Source organism: Pundamilia nyererei, unplaced genomic scaffold (genome assembly GCF_000239375.1).
Source record: "Pundamilia nyererei isolate P.nyererei 1_Seehausen unplaced genomic scaffold, PunNye1.0 scaffold00075, whole genome shotgun sequence".
Taxonomy (NCBI): domain Eukaryota; kingdom Metazoa; phylum Chordata; class Actinopteri; order Cichliformes; family Cichlidae; genus Pundamilia; species Pundamilia nyererei.
Genome location: NW_005187476.1, coordinates 177,100 through 196,824, shown reverse-complemented (window position 1 = coordinate 196,824; position 19,725 = coordinate 177,100). Strand labels below are relative to the sequence as shown.

Sequence of the window (19,725 nt, the reverse complement as noted above, 5' to 3'; positions counted from 1 at the left end):
AGCTGTAACCCTGCTGGATGATGCAGTCAGCAGCAGGGACAGTGTTGCAATATTTTCCATCATGTGAGCAGCAATCCTCAGGGGGCTGTGCGTGAGAGAAAAATAGAAGGAAATAAATGACCTGAAGAAGGCGAAGGGAAGAGGAAGAGTGCGAGGCCTCAGTAGAGTAACCCTGAAACAAGGCCACAGACGGAAAAGCTCCAAATCTAAGAATAGAGCAAGTGTAAAGGTTTGCAGATGTGTAAAGGACACCATAGAAGGCAGCGGGGGGCTGGGACATTAAAGTGCTTTTCCTGATACACACCGAAGTCGCCCCTGTTCACTTACTGCTGCTCGCAGGTGATTGGCGGGCTGCGCCATGCGCCCTGACAGGCAGTTTGTGTGTGAGCAGAACAACTATTAACTCACTTCCACCCCCACAAGAAAGAGGAAAGTGAAACTCAGGATTCCCTCTCCCTCTTTCTCTTTTTTCCTTTTTTAATGTTAAATTTTAACTTGGAAACCTTTAATCTCCCAGCTGCCCCATCACATCTCAGTTAATGCTTTTAGCACAGCAAAAATGTAAAATTGAGCTCTGAAGAATACATTCAAGTTGCCGTGAAAGTAGTTTGAGGTATTGTAATAAAAGCTGGCTTTGTTTTAGTTATTTTCATATCGGTCCTCTGAGGAGAAAGCAAACCAGTGTCTTCTCTATTTTAACTGTGTAAATGTGCACAGAGACCTACTCAAACGCACATTTGAGTTATTCTGTAAGACACACATTGTTCTGGCTTTTTTCTCCTCTCTAAAAGAAACTTCAGGGATTTCTCGGTTAATCCAGAAACCTGAAGTCAAATTCATCAGGGCCTTCCAGCTGTTCTGGTGGGATTTTCAGAGTTTTTTCATGTTTTTTTTGTTTTTAATAGCGCAGACACAATAGGAAACCAAAGCTTGGAAATTAATGTTTGATGAAGAAAATCATTAAAAACACGTTGGCAGTGTTCGCTCTCTTTACCCTTTAGTCTGACAAATCTAAAATTTGATGCCCATTGAAACTTTTTTCAACGTGCACTGCTGGCGTGAGCTTCCCGTCCATGTAAACGGGTTGTTAAATAAATAAACATATTGGGATCTCACCCACTAAACGGTTGCCCCAGCACAGCAGAGCAGAGTCCAAACACTCCCCTCAGCGAGCCAGTATAAACGCCTTCTCTCACAGTGGGCAGAGAAGATGAATGGATGTTTCTGGGACACGAAGAAAGGGCTAAAATGCTTACCTGAGTGCAGATTTGTGTAGAATTAGATTTGCTTTTGCCTCTTGCATTTCTTTTGTCACTTAGATTCAGTTACCTAACTCATTTGAGACTTCAATTGCCGTTCTGATTTATTTGTTCTTAACTTATTCTTTTCCATCCTTTGTTTGGTTTGAAGTTGCTTTCATAAGACCCTTGGGGCTTGCTTTTTCATCTCAACTGGAAACAAAAAGCATTAACTTGTTTCTCACTTTGTGGTAAACAGCAGCATGCATTCACCGATTTATCTCATCTATCTGCAAACAAAGAAATGTTGAGAGGGTACGTGTATTATAGGCCAGCATTTTGGAACAGATTTCAATGCTGAATGCAGCAGCTGCAGGAGTCTGCCTGCACAAAACCAACAGGGTAATAAAAGTGTGCTGTGGGCCAGGGTCAGAGCACTGATTGATGGACTTACTATTTGTTATTATAATTACCCCCAAGCTGGGAGGTTCATTTGTAAGGCATAAATATCTAATATGGCTTCAGCCGAGGTTCAGAGATTGTTTTTAATCTTTGTTTTCAGTAACATAAAAAAGTCTTTGATGTTGTGCTTGGAGCACACTGTTTTGGGATGTAAGGTTTTTAGGTGTCTGCCTGATTTATCGTTCCTCGATTTAGTGCTGAATGTTGTTGATGAGTAATCTGAAGAAAACGTCGACACACGGCTTATGTAAAATATCTTTATAAAACACGATACAGTACTGAAACTAGATGCATATTGCGCATTTGCAGCTTGTGGCATCTATACATGCAGTCATACATGCAGTACTGCTTCTCTGAGTGTGGGTCACAGTTGAAGCAGAGCTGTACGGTCCTTGCTACCGCCTCCCTCCCTTCTCCAGGTATACTGAGGCACTCCCAGGCAGGCCACACGGGTCTCTTCAGAGGTCTTCTCTCAGGTGGACGTTTCTAAGACACCTCACCTTGGAGCCATCCTGTCCATGCATAAAATCTGCAGCTCTGCTCTGAGCTCCCCTTGTCTGACTTAGCATTTAACCGCACCTCTAAACACAAACCCAGACGCACTGTTGAGGATTGTCGTGTCTGCCTCTTGTTTACAGGGTGAGCTTAGATTGATAAGCTGCAACACAACAGACTGGTACAGCAGTCCACTTGTCAACCACCTCCTCCACTCTGAACTGCGCCCTGAGGTGCTTTAACTCCACCATATGCAACATTTAATCCCCAATTCAAAGCAGGTTTCAAATTTAGAATTGCTCAGCTTTCATCCAAACCTCATGGTGAAAGGTCAGCTAGAGGGCAGCAGCCCACATCATCTGCAAAAAACTGATCTTGTAACCACGAAGGTGGACAAAGCCCTTTCCGTGGTTAAGTTCTGTCCACAAAGGTTACTTCCTTTTGGATGCAGTATTTATTTCAGCCGTTACAGCCATTCGCCCTCTAACGACCCTTAATAGCTGCACCACGTCCATCCATCTAGCAGCTGACAAAGACAACATCAACCGTTTTATCTTTGTGATGGTGCTAAAAAAGCTAATATACAAAAGTCAGTAAGGTTCACAGTCTGTGAACCGCGCTGATATTTTCATTCCAGACTAAAGCTGTGACGCTGTGCATCTAAGGTAGGCCATGACTAATGCAGACTTTTAGTCTGCCTGGGCCGACTTTCAAATTTGTTACATCAGAAGCTTAAATTCACTTTTGTCAGTGTGTTTGAGGCAGTCTCACATTTAAAGAGCACCGCAGGTATGATTTGGGGCTGCTTACACTGCTTACCTCTCGCTTTGAAATATATTAAAAATATATTTTACACACACGAGGTCCTTCACTGCTTTCAGACATTCTGATGTACTTTTTATGTTTCAGCCATTTAAATCTCCCAAAAAATGATATGCAGTGTTAAAAGTAATTTATGTCATCTGCAAGAATTGGTGGAGGCTATAAAAAAATGATGCAGTGGTTCATTTAGCCAGCGGTTAACATCTTTACTACTGTACATCCGTTTCTCTCTGCACAAGACTTGGGACGACACGAGTGTCACGTCAGGACACGGCTGTGCTGCAGCGCTCAGCCAGTGAATGATATTCACCGTCACGTTCTTTCATGTGGACTGTGTAGGGATGGTGCACTGGTAATTTGTGCGCAGCAGTTAAATGGGAGAGGAACCCTATTTCACATTTATCAAGTGGCTGTTTACTGCAGCAGCTAGCACGCTGGCTAGCTGTCGCTAATCATATCCTGGCCCTCAGGCTGCAGTCTAATCACCTCTTTAACTCCCTCGCTCTCTTCCTCCCGCAGTCACTCTTGCTCTCTCCGTCACTTCATCTCTCCCTCCTTGTTCAGGATGCTTTTTTTTCTTACTTATTCTTTGTCTTCTCTCTTTATATCTTGCCTTTTTGATCACTCTCTGTCATATGTCAGAGCACAGAGGCTTCTGAAATGTATGATCCGTCTCTGTTCTCTTTTTCCCTCCTTCTGCACTCTGGTTTCGCTGCGCCGACACCACATCTTTCATTTTGCATCCATCCCCTAGTTGCTGCCTTCTGTCTTCCTCCATTTTTGGGGGGAGCGGTTGCCCTTTTTGTCTCCCTTGTTTGAAGCACTTTCTGGCAGGGAGTCTCAGTTAGTGGGTCCAGACTTCAGTCGTTCTCGTTACCTCTCAGGGTTTATAACTCCTGGATTTTTAGAAAAGTGGAGATTTGGGCAGGGTAGAGCGTGACAGCGGTCATCCTTAGAGGTCAAATTTGCACGGCTGCCTTCATAGTCGGAGAGATCTGAGAAGAAGGAGGGAATAATCAATTCAAAATGAGAAACTGCAACAGCTGGGGACTGCCAAGTGTCCCGGTGCCTGACACTGAGGAAGACGTCAGATTGAAGCTGACGGACCGAAGGACTTTTAGATGGAGCTAGAGTGGAAAAGGGGCTGCAGCAGGAAGAGGGCTAAGTAAGGAAAACATGCAGGAGCAAGTAAAGGCTCACAATCTAGGGTGAGTTTGAATAAGAAAAAGAGTTCATTCTAACACAAAGAGACACAACAGGCTGGTGGTGCCTCCAAACAAACTGTTGTCAGCAAGAAACTCTTGTGAAAATGACAGAAGGAGGAGAAAGTTCAAAGAACAACAAACAAGCTTCAGAGAAAATCAGCAAATTGTCACATTCGCTGCAAAGTCGATGCAGAAGAAAAGAATAATGACGAGTGAACAAAAACACCTTGACAACAGGAAATGTTTGTTCATTTGTATTCATGATAACAGCAACAGTTCTCGGCAGTGGAGCTCCGGTGGATGCGGAGAGCCAGCTGTTTGTTGCGCGTGTGTGTTGTGCGTTGATTAATTGTGTACATTAGCTTACACCAGAGGTCCGTTTCCCTCTGCCAGCCAAAAAAACCTATAACTGCAGGAGAGGTAAATGACCGGAGAGGGTAGCATGAAGCTAATGAGATGAGCACTTAGCTCTTCTTGTAATGAACATGGAAGTGAATTATAAGATCTACATCAGAGTGAGGTGTACAGTATGAGTTTGTGGGTGTATTGTACGTGTGTTAATTTTCTCAATGTGTGTGATTTGTGTCTGTTGTTTAAAACTTTGCTTCCAAGCTGAATTTTCTCGTTTTATTTGTCTCTTCTAGGCGTGTCCTTCAACAGTGTTTACACTCAGATCTGGAGAGTGCTGCTTCATCTGGCTGCAGACCCTTTTCCTGAAGTGTCAGATCTGGCCATGAAGGTCCTCAATAGCATAGCATACAAGGTGCGTTATGTTCGGGTCTTTAAAGCTTTTATCACAAACTGTGTATTAAAGACTGACTTTCATTTGGCTCAGTCACAGCAGAGCAAGAACAGGATAACAACCTTCTCTTGAATAGGAAGTAAAACCTGACCTGTGGTTTCCCGGCAACTGCAATGAATTAGTTTATGTTTGGGAACAGATTGCAAGTATTTGTGGGAACCGGGCTACTGCTTTTGATCACAAGATGATTACACAAGTTGTCTAATAGAACCCAGCGTTTCTCCAAACAAGTGCAGATGACTCAGACTGACTTCATTCACTGGTCGATAAAGGTTTGCAAACAACAGCAGACAGGTTGCTGACACCTTACAGCCAGTTGGACTGGGATGCGACTCTGCAATAGGGTGGTTGCTAAGCAGGTTTATCCTGGTTCCAATATACAGTCCTTAAAAAAAATTATTAGGCCAAGCAGCAAGAAAATAGAAATATTTTATAATTTTGTGCTTTGACTGACTCCATCTTCATGCTGGTTTATCGCCGTTTTGATGCACCAGACCTGCTTTGAAAATGGCAACAGACTGATTTCATGTTCACTTTACGTGGTCACACTTATTTTGGTCTTGCTGCATTCAGTTCCCAAGCACTGTTTTTTTTTTTTTTTTTTTCCCCCAGTGTGACTGTAGCATAGTTGGTTGTGGAGTCCCTTTCTGAAGCCTCAGTGTTAGCATTTTGATGGTTGCTATGTCGTAATTAGCAGTAAGCTAATGCTTGCAAGCTTGGATAACGTATTCATCCATAGATTGAATACAAACATCGACAAAGACACCTGTGAATTGGCGCTGGGCATTATTAGAGGTGTGTGTGCTTTGCCTGCACAGGTAGCTGTAGCCACCAATCGAGTCGCTGAACTCCGCGTTTGTGGTTTTGGTGCTTTTTGGAGAATTTTTAATGAATTTATCCAGTAAATAATAATGTGCCTTAATTTAATGTAAAATACCCATAGAATAGGTATTGAGGCTGTTAAAAATCTAAAGCGGTAATGTTGGGCCTTTTTTATCATGATCTAAATGGATCGACTTCCTTTTAGAGCCGCCCTCATGTGGCCATTAGAGGAACTGCATCCGCTTCGTTTTTCAGCTCTTCAGGTTGCTGATTGTTTCTCAAAAAGGCGTCTGTGTATCACTGACAAGCATTCAAGAAAGAGCGGGGAAATTAGTTTTACAGCTTTTGCTTACTGCATTTTGAATTTAAGGTTTGAGCCTTTTCTTCCTTTTCCCGCTGTCCACGTTATAAGTAATTCTTAAAACTGAGTATCATCTCATTTTCTGGAGTCTAATATAATGAGGATATTATAATTGACTTTTTGTCTCTGTATCCCCGTATATCAGTTCTTTTTCACCTCATGGTTATACAGTGAAAAAGATCAGCTTCCAGCACACATGCCCCTCCCTCCCACTGGCATTTGCTTCCTCCGAAAGGCCATTACTTTTGTGCAAATGCAATTAAGGGCCAATGACTCCCCGAGGCTTGGCAGAGCGCAGCAGAGCAAAGAGGCTGCCGTAACTTAAGGAGCTATAATAACCACTATACTCCACCACCCATCCTAAGCCTCGGGCAGGATTTCTTGTGTTTTCCACCACCAACACCAATTGTTCCCTCTGTTACCTTCACACAGGCAGCATCTCTGCATCGAGGCTTCCGTCTCAGCTGCAATAAAACAAAGAACAGGACGCGATTAACAATATAATGCAATAGACGTTTTCTTCTGCCAGCACCGTAACACATTTTTGGAGCATGAGTTATTGTGGACCTGCACACTCAAGTCAATTTAACAAACAGTGGTGTCATATTTATAAAGATTAGGTCCCTGACAAGCAACATAAGGGAACAAGGAAGACGCCTTGAATGGAAGGAGACAGGATTCAGTCGTGCCTTGCAGCTGCTCAGGACACTTTTGCGACACGTTTAGAAGGTTAATCATCATCAGTCATGTTAATCTTTCAAGCTGTGAACTTGAGACTTGATTTACAGAGTTGCACAGGCTCAATTTTTAAACCCACAGAGTCTGACTAATATAGTTGTTTGTAGTTATTTATTTACTCATGTACCCAATCCTGACTCTGCACAGATCGGCTGCTTGTTTCGTTTGTGGCTTTCCAAACACATGTGGCCAACAGGGAAGCCGCGTCCTCACAAGTTGAACGTTGTTTCTCTTCTTTAAATTCCAATACTAAGATATCAGCAAATAGTTAATATTATATCATAATATCGGGTCCCCTGCAGTAGCCAGGGCATGTCCTTTCACTCACACATTAAACAAATGTGCAGGACGCCTCATCAGTTTGTGCGGCTTTGTCAGAAATAGAAGTAGTCTCAGAGTGATGCTCAGAAACGAGGTTGTGTGTTGTTACTCGTAATGTAATTCCTTGTTTTGCAGTCTTAAAAGCTCAGTGAAAAGCCCTCAGCTGCAGCAAGAACAGGAACTGGAAAGCGAGATCATATTTTCCTTGTTCGTGGTCTCTCGACGCTCCTTTTCATGAATTTTAAGTCGTCTCTTTTCCCTCAACCTTCAGCTGGTCTTGGCTGAAGGTTTTCTCTTCCCACACCTCGTTCTGTTGGGGGTTTCTTCCTGGTCAAAGGAAGTTCTTCTTCTCCACCATCACCGAGTGATTGTTAATTCGGGTCCTGTGATCACTGGGATTTTGTTTGTAATTTGTTACTTTCTCAGACATATGTTGTATCTGTAGTATGTAAATAACATTGAATTGAATTGTCTAAGGATGGCTTCCTTTCAAGTTGTTATAGATTAATAAATGTATTATATCTCTATGTAACATCTGCTTGTAAATAGGACTCAAACAAATGTTCTTAGAACAAATGACAGAACTGTACAAAAATGTAACAAAATATCACAACAAAGACGAGAAAGACTACGAAAAAACAAGACCTTAAACAGAATAAGCACAAGTACTTTGATTTGGGATGAAAAACAAAGTATTTTGTAAATAAATGAAACGATGACGGCCAAATATTTAAACGTAATTTATTCCGATGAGGAGAAGGATAGAAAACAGACATTAAAGAGGATTTGATCTTAGCGTTTGATGCAGAATTTGAAGGAGCAAAATACTGTTCTGGACTATAACGATATCATGAGTGCACATTTTAAACAGTGGTGTTAACGGTCTTTTTTATTTTTCCCTCTCTCTCAAAGAGCTCGGCAACAGCTGCTTATTTTAAGAACCCTCATTCAAGTTCACAAGTGCTAACGGCTCTTTTAATTAAGATTTTAAATGTCAAATGTTATTGATTCGTAACAAAGCGAAACAAGGTCAGGAGCTAATTAAAATGTACTTTCTTCCAAGATGATTAAGGCTCTAAATGCTTTTTTTATAGTCCAGTGCTGTCTGATGCTGGGACTCTTGGAGATTTTTAATAGTATATACATTTTGAACACATTGTGATTCTTTTATTCAGGTGCCTCCAGTCGTTTTCACAGATGTGTCACTAATAAAGTTGGATCACATCCATCTGAAACAAATCCAGAGGTTTTTTTATGTTTGAATGGCAAAGATTTACTATCCAACACCGCCCTTATCTCCCAGTTGTTTGCCTGTATTGAAAGGAGATTATTGGTTGAGAGAGGATGAGAAGTTCGACCATTCGGGAGGGGCTCAGAGTAGAGCCGCTGCTCCTCCACATCGAAAGCAGCCGGTTGAGGTGGTTCGGGCATCTGAGAAGGACGCCTCATGACTGAGGTGTTCTGGGCATGTCCCACCGGGAGGAGGCCCCGGGACAGACCCAGGACACGCTGGAGAGATTATAACTCTCGGCTGGCCGGGGAACGCCTTGGACAAGCTGGAGGAGGTTGCCGGGAAGACGGAGGTCTGGGCTTCTCTGCTTAGGCCCTGCCCCAGATAAGCAGAAGAAGATGGATTATGGTTAAGAACTTAAGGTTCTCAATGAAGCCCCCAAACATCATCTTTACTGTGAAAAACAGTTTAATTTAAAGTTTCTCCTCATCTACAAGGTCTTGAAAAATCAGGCCCCATCTTAGCTCAATGACCTCATTGCACCATGTAAGCCCAGCAGAGCGCTTCACTCTGACTGCTGGTTGGCTTACACTTGGAGTAGAATGAGAGGCGGGGCTTTCAGCTCCAGTTTGCAGTCAGGAGACAGACATACTAGTTTTTAAGATTAGACTTGAAACCTTTTGATAAAGCGTAAATTCGGGCTGGATTAAAAAAGGACCCTGAACTTTCCCTTAGTTATGCTGCAGTCGGCTCAGGCTGCTGTGGGATTTAATGCGAGTACTGCTTCTCTGCTCACCACATGTGTATAGACCACAGATGCCGCAGGTAGCAGCACCTCTATCTGCCTCTGAGCCACCTCTGAGCTGGTTCTGTTAAATGGAGGTTTCTCCTTCCTGCCAGGGGTCGTGTGATTGTTGGAGTCTTTACCCTACAGTGTAGAGCACCTGGAGGTGACTGTAGTTTTGATTTGGCGCTATAGAAATAAACCTCAATTCCACAGCTGTATCCTTCGACAGCCTCTGACTAATGTGTTTGCGCAGTTGACTCGCTTTCCAGCCAATTAATGATAGAGGAAGTGTGGGGAAGTGGGTTGAAGTCGGAGAACGAGCCTGTTTCCCCGCGTGGAGTAGTGCAGCTGCTAGCACCAGTTCCAGCCCAGTTTCCCGCTAAAGCTGCAGTTTTGCATGTCTCTCCCGCGTTAGCGTCTGGTTTGTTTGCCACATGTTGACGATCAGCAAACACCGATGAATAATCCATGAGCGTGTTACTTCACTGAGTGGAAACGCTCTTCCGCCCCGATGCTTTTTGCTTCAAAGACCTTTTGTTTGTGCAGTTCAGGTTTCCTGTTGTTTGTGTGCTTACCGCTGCCCTCCTCAACATGCGCTTCTCCTTTGTGTCACACATCCAGCCCACAATTTCTGCAAAAGACATAAGCGCGTCCTTTAGTTCCTTATCTGCTTTTCCTTTTGTGCCCCGTCCCATCATATTGATCTTGTTGTGCATGAGTGGAAAAGCTGCTTTCATTAGTGATCTGGCTTTTTCCATAATAATTGTTCCAGCTGTTTTTACTGCTGTTTTCTTTCATTAGACTTGCCTCCTAATGAAGCGCCAACAGCTAACCCTCATAGCTGATGTCTCGTCCCCCTCACAGATGCAGCCGTTTTTATGGGCCCGGTCTTTGCATTAAAAACTTTCCTGCCTCGCTCTCAGCCTTTCAGACGCACACAGAAGCAAAAGATGCTCACTGCAATTTTGCAATTAGCATAGAAATCAAATCAAAGGTAGTAAAATGTGTTTACTGTGTTAACTGGATTTACGCTGCACACAGTTCTCTCCCCACCTGGCTCGAGTAAACAACAGCTCTGCTATTCATCAGCGATGCTTTGCCTCTATTGTCTTTATTAAGTTTGCCCCTCCCTCGTGTGCAGCCATTAGACAACTCACAATGAAGAGGTTATATTACCTGCTCACTTAATGGGATAAACCTGTGGAAATTTAGCAAACTTTGTGAAGTCCTGCACTTTTTATGCAGTTACAGCAGGAAGATTATCCAGATTTTTGGTTTGCTTCTGATCTAGACACTTTTGCATATTTGTCTCTGAAAGCTTTTGAAAAATCTGGGAAGAAATATCATCATTTCAAACTATAAATCCAAATGTGATCATCTGCAGAAACAAGAATAAACAGACTTTTTTTTTCTCCCTCAGGCTACGATGAATGCCAGACCTCAGAGGATCCTGGACTCAGGATCGCTCACCCAGTCAGCCCCGGCCAGCCCCACCAGCAAGGGCACGCACATACACCAGGCTGGGTGAGGACGGAGCTCACACATGCATGAACGCAGTGACACACCGAAAACTCATTAAACGGAAACCCCAGAGCATTTGAATCATGTGTTAGGCAAAAAAAAGTTGCATTTAATCATCACGATGTGCGTCATTTGTAGCAGGCGAATGGGATTCTGGCCAAATGTTACTTTAAATTTTATATAGAATTATATTCATGGTGCATGAACCAGGATAAAATATAAAAATCAAGCAAAATTAAGTGTAGATTCAGAAGAAAAATAATTATTAGCATTTTAAAATTGAAATATTATTCATGAGCTGTTTGATTTCACGATTGAATAATTTCCCAATTTGTTTGTTTGTGCGTCCAACACCCTTCTGTCATGGTAAATAGTTTTCTATGTGCATTAGAGGAAAGATTCCACCCTTTAATTCAGAACTTTCAGCTTTGCAAACCCTTTCATGGTCATCGCTCGTCACGCCTCTGCAGCAAATCCAGAGCTGCTGTTACATTACACAACCTGAAAGTTTCCTTCTCACTACTTTAATGTGCACATCTGCAGTTTCACCATTATCTCAAACCTGTGCAGAGAGCAAATCATCGGCTTCTGGATCAGACCAAAATTTCTCAGGAGCAGCAGCAGCTGGGTTGAACAGTCTGGGAAAACTCAGTACTGTCCAAGCCTGAAAGCGTCTCATCAGGTCAGAAGAGCGAGGCCGTGTCCCGTGAGAGGCCCTGAGGTTCGACCATAACGTCCCGAGGTGTCTGAGGGATTTTTGGCTACGTTAAGACAGCCTTCATTCATAGCCGGCTCTACTTGCAGGATTTGACTTTGTCCTCCAATACGATTCAAGTTTAAGAGTCGCATACTAGAGGAGATCCACCATGCATTAAAGAAATAGATGTGCAAGTAGTGAGAGGAGGACTATAGATGAGTGAAAAAGCAAAGAAATAGCAGCTGTCCTTTAGACAACACAGAAGAAGCGATGTTAGATTTAGCAGCTGTGTTACATTTAGATGTAACACAGCTGCTAACTTAAAAATAAAAGCACGTCAAATGTGCATTCGTAAACTGACCCCTTAATCCTCTTGTCCTCTTTTCCTTTACTTCAGTGGTTCTCCACCAATGCCCAGCACCAGCAGCTCCAGTCTGACCAACGACGTTCCCAAACCCCCCACCAGGGAGCAGCCGGCCACACGACCGCCTTACACCCCAACGCTGGGAGGACAGGCGCCCCACTCACACCAGTTTACTCGCACTCGCAAAATGTTTGACAAGGGACCCGAGCAGGTAGAGAAAGATGAAACCTGCCGTGCTGCTGCTAGTCACTCTTGTCCTCTCGCTCTCTGTTTCGTTTAACTCTTTAAATCACAGTTTTTTTCTTTTTGTGTTTTTCTTTAGGCAGCTGAAGACAGCGATGAACCAGGTGGTCACAGGAACTACATCAGTCCGGCCCTCCAGACAGGCTTGTGCGACTGGAGCGCCAAGTATTTTGCTCAGCCTGTCATGAAGGTCAGTGTCATCATCTGTGTTCCTCACATGTCAAACTGGTCAGCTTGCTTACTCTCCCACAAAAGGCTGGCTCATCGCACATCACTATGTCGCTGATGGTTGGTGAAGTGTGCACGGCGGGCTCTGGCCTCTAATGCATTTACCGTGCTGTCTAATTAGTAGTCACTCCAATCGCTCACCTCGATGGTGAGAGAAGTTTAACTCAGGCAGATTGCGAGCAGTTTTTTCACCCAGGAACGCCCCTTTAGAGGCGACGAGAGAGTCGGGGGAGGCCTCAGCCCCTTTCAGACACTGACAATAAAAAATGGTTTTAATACAGAGAAAGTGCTGCTTAGTGCACCTTTAAAAGGAGAAAGGACATCGCCATTTTCAAATCAAGAACTTAGAAATGTTTTCTCGTCTTCCTCCGTATTCCACTGCTAAGCCATCTACCACTTTAAAATCAGCTTAAGTCAGTTGCTAAGCAACAAAGCAGCACAATATGGCAGATAATTTTCTGTTTACACACATTTATGTGAATTTGTGTCACTGGTGTGTGTTTATCGTGCTTTTTTGCAACAGTTTGAGGACAGATTGAGCTGTCTGAGGACATAAACTCTGTGTTCTAGGATTTATTTTAAAAAGTAATGAAGTCCTATGGAAAACAGCAGGGTGGGGACCGATCACAGTGAGAGAGAAAGTACCTGCTGTTTGTACGAGATGGCTTTGCTGAATGATGAGCTCCATAATGTAACATCCTCCTGAGTGAAACTTAAGATTAAGACAAGTGCTTTCACCCGGCACAGTAGTAACACCGAAATGCTTTAATATTAAATCAAACTAACGCGTGTTTAAACGGCCTGAACGTGTCGTCTTTCCCAGGAAAAAAGGCAAACAGTGTCAGCACATTTTTGTAGGTTAAACAGGAAGAAAATGAGCCAGGGTCAAACAGAGGAGAAAATGGAAACTTTGCAAAGTGCGTGAAAAATAATTGGGGGTCGTTTTTGCTCATGGCTGATATAGAAAGAAGATATTAGTAAAATAAAAATATTTACAAAACATGTAAGATGTTGTAGGGGGAAAGTGGAGGACAGGAGAAAGAGAGCACAGGAAGAAAAAAATAAAAGATGATGAAAGTAAAATATTTGAAAAGGAAAGCAGACACTGAGGGGCAAATAGAGGTGGGCGAGGAGGAAAACAGAGATGCTAAAAGTGAAAGAAAACTCAATATGAAGAGCATGGTGGTGGGATGAATAGGATGAAAGAAATACGGGGCCAGGAGTGGCAACAAAGGCTGATAAAAAGCAGAGAGATGACTGGATGTGAAGGCGAGTGAACGAGCTCACAGAGTAGATGGAGGAGGAGGAGTAAAGGGGAGTTTTGCCGCAAATCATAACGCTGTGTTGGCAAAATTTTGAGTGCTGTCATAAAACTTAACTCCATTACAAAGCCATGTGTGTGTGTCTCAAAGTCTGCACACAGGTTATCATATCACTGTGTCAGCAGCACACCAGAAGAATGTGTATATTTGTGTTATTGTCTCCACACATCTCACATGAGAGACAGAAGACACGTCCTCTGCCTCAGGTTCATATTTGTTTGAGAAGCAAAGAGCCGTGGTTACATGCACAGCTTCGTGTGGACTTATTATACTCATATTTTTATTCTCGGACTCTAACTTTGTCTCAAATCCAGCTTTATTCTGATGCTTGTCCAGTTCAGGGTCTGACATTATTTTTTGTCTTGAAGTGTTTTACTCTTATTTTATTAGTCATCACTTTTAATGTCCGTGTTATTTTTCCTAATTATATTAATGGTTTTTTTTCCCTTGTGGCATATTTTTCAGAGATCATGGATGATTGTAAAACACAAATACAGAACTTTTTGAGAGCTTACAGTCATAAGACAGCATTAATAACTGTAGGTCAGGCAGAGACTGAAACCTAAAAACATTTCCAGCTCATTTTAATTTTATTTAAGTCATTTTGTGATCACAAGTTTCAGCTAGGCCTCAGTCGTGTAGACCTAGAGTAGCTGACTTGTTAGCAAACACCAACAACGTTTCACTGAGCAGTTATGAAACTTTAAAAAGTGCGACGAAAGGGGAAAGGGGGGGTTTTAATGTGTTATTTTTTCCAGCATTTTTAAGCCTCCCAGACTTCTGCAGTTCAGGACATGGCAACATGAAAATTTCAGGACTGAACACCATATGTATACCAAGTGTCGCCTTCTATATGTAACCGGCTTTGAGCCTCAGTAGCAAAATCTGTAAAGGCAAAAGTGCCCCACTTTAATCTCTGCCATAGAGAAACTGCAGCATTGGTAACGTGGCTGCTTCATTTGTTTTCTGATCATTCGCTGAATTTTGAGAAATCTTTCAAGGGCCATGTCACCACGTGCTCCAGGCGGTCAAAACTAGCTGCACCATATGAAAGTTTGCCTGATTAGTAGACATTAGGACAGCATTCCTGAAATATGTCTGTCCATCTTCGATTGAAAGATTTTCATACCATCCAGCTTTGAACCGCTGAGAGAAATAGGACCATCATTTTGCAGACACAGCCAACAATGTCACCACAATTTGTTCTCGCTGGTCATCTTTCATCTGGCAGAGCCCAAAACATTTCAGATGTACAGATTTGAAGTTTAGTGTTCATCGCATCGCACAGCTCAACACTCCCAAGATGCAATGCTAAATGTCAATGAGAAGTAAATGTGTGAAACCTCAAGGGCTGAAAAAAGAGGCTAAGGTGATAGTGCCGAAAACTACAGTACCTGTAACTGTCCTCTGAAGCTGGCTCCAAAAGTGAGCCAGTCACCATAAAACTTAAACTGTTAAAATGTCCACCGTTTGTAGCCAAAAGCAAAGTTTGGGTTTTTAACTGAGAGGGGCTGTTTCTGCCAGGCTTCAGCTCTACAGGCCTCCTCTGCCATGTTTGTGCTGTTGGTGCCCTTTGGAGCAGTTTAATGGAAACCTCTGACAAATAATCTGGTTTACTGTTTGGACCATCTGAGAGGTTTGTGATTTAATTTTGGTTGAGGTCAATTCTAGTAATTTGTTACCTGCAAAGTAATGGATGCAGTTTGGTAACCAAGCGCCATCCTTTCATCTCAATATGGTCACTATTAGACCAAAACACTAACGTGGACGTGGCCAAAATGCAGATGACCTCACAGCGGTTGCATCCATCTTTTTTGTACAGTTTCCGGGTCTGAAATCACAGGTAGCTGCTGACTGTTGACAGCCTGTTTGGCTGTCCACATACTTTGGCCTTACTCTACACTACACACTATCGATTTTACTGTATATGCACAGCGTGCAGAGCTGTGTGGAGATTGTGTGAGAGACTCTCAGACACATTTTTATTCCTCAGGGTCTCATTATACGTTACATTAGCAGCTGACACGCTGCAGCATACCAACCCTTGCAACGACAGCATCAGCCAGCGATTTCCACACAGGTCGACATCAGACTTCTAAATCTGCCTCCTTTGAGAAACCATAAAACCCCAGAGACCCTGTGTATGAATGATTTGACTGAACACACGCTACATACATCTTTCTCACAGACACAAATCTGTTTATTCGCTGTGAGGTGTTACAGTATGTGTGTTTTATTTCTCCAAAAGCCAACACACGCCAGGCGAGGACATTGCAGGAACAGTGGCAACATGGTACTATAACTTTGTGGGTGGGTGGGGTGGGGACTGTTTAGCATTCATGTGGCGTGGGAGGCCTTGCTGTGGAAATGTGCTTCATAAGCACACGCTGGCACCCGACATTTAAAACCACACACGTACATTTACAGTTTTCCTCTGTTGTTTATTCACAGCCGCGCAGTTAACGTTTAATTTATGACTTTAATTCATGGTGCTGAAGAATGACACAGACTTGCTTTATATTAAACTCTGCATATTTAATGTCCTGTTTTAAAAAAAAAAAAAAAAAAAATTGATTCTGTTCCCTTAAAATAAAGTGGGCGCAAAGTCTGTGGGGCCCATTTTGTTACGTAAGACTTAATAAAGTTAATACTTTTAATATTGTCCCACTGCTCAATAGATGTGATGAGATGTGATTACATAAAGTGAACTTGATACCTGGACTCATTATCTTGGTAATCGCATGAGCGTCCCTTAACATTGCACCGAGGCGATTCAGGCTTTCCTGTGAAGTTGAAAAACTTTATGGGAATGAGCACAGATTCTGAAAGGAAAGTCTTAACATTTCAGAAACTACGAATCAATCAAAAGGTTTATAATAATCTTGTCCATGTTTTAGTGGCCTCACTGGAACATGTGTATCTCTAAAGCTCGCTATACTGACAGGGCACTGAGTCCTGCCAGCACAAGGAGGAAATACATACTCTGTAAATAAATGATGGATGGGGGTAGCCGCTGTGACATAACCTACTGGTTTCTGCAGCGTGCTGAAACCAGTAGGTTATGTACGTCTTTTATCCTGTCTTCCTTTTGTCACACCAACCAATCACAGCAGATGGCCCCGCCCCTCCCTGAGCCTGGTTCTGCTGGAGGTTTCTTCCTGTTAAAAGGGAGTTCTTCCTTCCCACTGTCACCAAAGTGCTTGCTCATAGGGGTCATATGATTGTTGGGTTTTTCTCTGTATGTATTATTATAGGGTCTATTGTTGTGATTTGACACTGTACAAATAAAGCTGAATTGAACTGAACCGTCAATATTAGCGTGTTTTTAATAGTCTGCAGAGACCATATTTGAACGAGAGGTTGAGTGCTAAACTAGCAGCTAATGCAAACTTAGTTAGCAAGCTGCTGCATCCATGTATTAAATGATTTCATCTCAGAAACAAATCTGAGAAGTAGTAACCGTATGGGTAACATAAACATTTACAATGTGTGTCACTTTATTAGGTACACAGCAAGCTATTTACCTCCTACTTTTTATTGATACCAACAACCAGCCACAGGACAAATCCACCAGTATCAACAATCCAACTGCAATTTCTCCATGAGCTGCAAATTCTAGTTAAGATTAAATTTATTACTATAAGATTATCTTTATAAGAGCATAGACATAAGGACTAAATCATCTTTGGATACACTAAAATGTAGTATTTTGACCCTTGGCTAAATAGCTGTGCTAATATTAGATTTTTAGTAGATAATTTGGCTGCTAAAATAATTAACTTTGTGAACTCCTGTGGCTTTTTGTGTGTCTCGGGTAACTACAGAAGCTTGCTGACATAGAGATAGCACCAGCATTGAGCTACATTAATCATCTGGCACACAGAAACCTAAAATGTTGAGCCTTTGCTAACTACAGAAGCTGTTAAGAGAACAAATCTAACTGAAAACAGGGTTGATATTAATATTTCAAGTGACGATATTGCTTCTGCAAACTCTATCTTGTAATTTTCATTAATTCGACTTGAGGGAAGTAAAAACGTCTGGTGTGGAAAATATACAAAATTGTTCTTTTTCTTTAAATTTTACTCAGAATAGAAACTAGAAGGTTTTTTTCCTTTCAGAGAAGAGTCCAGGCTGTATCAGCGAAGGAGGGATTATAATGGTTTCATCTGTTATTTGGTGCAGTGGTCTCTGAATGTGGGGGAGAGCACAACAGGATTTAATTAAGTTTTCAACTTTGAAATTTTAAATGTACTCTCAGCAAAAGTGTCAATGTTCAAGGCTCAATAAAAATGGATTTATTGCGGCAGTAATTCGATATTGTCCCTCTGAATTTTTTATTCGTTTGTTTGCTTATCGTTGTAGAAATGTTCCAGGTGGGGAGAGCAGTTGTAAATCTCTTTTTCTCTCTCTTTGTCTTTTCTTTCATGCAATCTCGCAGATCCCCGAGGAGCACGACCTGGAGAGTCAGGTGAGGTTGGAGCGTCAGTGGAGGTTTCTGAGAAATGCTCGCGTAAGAAGGCAGAGTCGAAGCATCATACAAAGAGGTCAGTAATGCGCACAAAAGACCTTCTTCTTCTTCTAACGTGTTCTAAACACATTTATATTTCACGTCGCTGCCTGGAAGAAAGAATCGTCTTAATGTCCTGAGGAGGATTTTCATAGGGGAGATGTTCAAATGAAATGAACAGATATTACTGGAAATTAAATTAATTATTAAAATCTCTTCCCTGGTTTTCATCCTATTCAGTATTGCATTAAATGATTCCTCTTTTGAAAGGTAGAGTGACTTTGGTTAGGGAGCATACACAAGCTCTGCGGTCACTTCACTCGAGCACTTAGCTTCTAACAGAGCCATGTGTAATTGAATGTTTACGGAGCCTTAATGAGAGCAGGATCTGGGTGAAATCCAGACTGTCCAGACAGAGCCTCCAACGGCACTTTTCCTTGTCGGCTGCTCTTTGTTTCATCCGTTTCTCTGCCAGGAGGTGATTATTATTCTGCCATTCTCACCAGATTCATGTTTTGTGTTTTTCACACACATTACTGATTGTTGGGAAGCTTGATTTTTAACGGTATTGTAATGAGAGGACTTCACAAATTATGTAGGGATGGGCTCAGGTGCATATGATGAAAGAGCAGAGGAGAGAAAAGTGACTGCACCTAGACTGAGTAAATCATCACAGTCAGAAGGTTGGCCTGTGCTCAAGTATATCCTGCTTTATCATCTGTTTCACCGTAAATAGGGTCAGAATTTGCTAAAATCAACTAGCAGCCGAGGTCGTAATCTCACAAAGGAACACGGCTTCGTTTTCACCTCCTCCTCGCTTGTAGAAACACTGCAGACGTTTTAAAAAAAAAAAGGTGTTTCACTTCTTCATTTAGTGAAGGATTACTTGATACTTTCTTAACTTGGCACCAACTTCTTTTATCTGCTGTGTTTTAGCATCAGGTCATTGCTGCACAGCTGTTTGATGCAGTTTCTTTCACTTTCTATCACATCTGCATAAAGCGGCTGTTTATGGAAGTTATTTTTGTTTGTTTGTTTTTCTAACAAAGGTTCATTGGTAATATAATACCCAAGGACAAAATAGTCCCTATGTTAGTTGATTAAACTGTTACTAGTGACTGACAGTCGTGTCTAATTGACTATTTCCGGAGCCCTAATGAGGCTAACTTGGGTGAAATCCAGACTGTCCCCGAAAAACATCAAGATGCATCAAAAATTTTAGGTTAGCAAGTTTGCAAATGATTCGCAGGGATGGAAGGATTGATTGAAATCAGTTCACAGCAGGAGACGTCCTCTTTGTGAGTCACAGGTCTCCCCTCACATGCACTCGCACATTAAAGAGGCTCCAGTGCCAGCATACGCACACACTCCCCGGGTGAAGTTTGAGCAGCTCTCAAACAGAATAACTAACACCCCCGACGTCACCGGCAGCCCCCTCCACACATGCATACACAAACACACACTCACAGTCACGAGGCGATTGGCGTCAGAGCTGAGGCTTGCTCACGCACACGTCTATCCCGCTCTCGTTAAATCATTGAATTCCCCTCGCAGTT

At 42.4% G+C, this 19,725-nt stretch overlaps 1 protein-coding gene across 4 annotated transcripts in view; it reads left to right on the top strand.

The window, feature by feature from the left end:
* rptor (regulatory associated protein of MTOR, complex 1) overlaps nt 1-19,725 on the top strand; it is a 185,665-nt gene that overhangs the window by 144,217 nt on the left and 21,723 nt on the right. For all 4 annotated transcript variants that reach the window (XM_005737332.2, XM_005737331.2, XM_013911928.1 and 1 more), the window contains exons 22-26: nt 4,867-4,985; nt 10,705-10,808; nt 11,900-12,077; nt 12,189-12,299; nt 18,101-18,206. In XM_005737332.2, the coding sequence (XP_005737389.1) occupies nt 4,867-4,985; nt 10,705-10,808; nt 11,900-12,077; nt 12,189-12,299; nt 18,101-18,206 (618 nt within the window). The remainder of the gene's footprint in view (nt 1-4,866; nt 4,986-10,704; nt 10,809-11,899; nt 12,078-12,188; nt 12,300-18,100; nt 18,207-19,725) is intronic.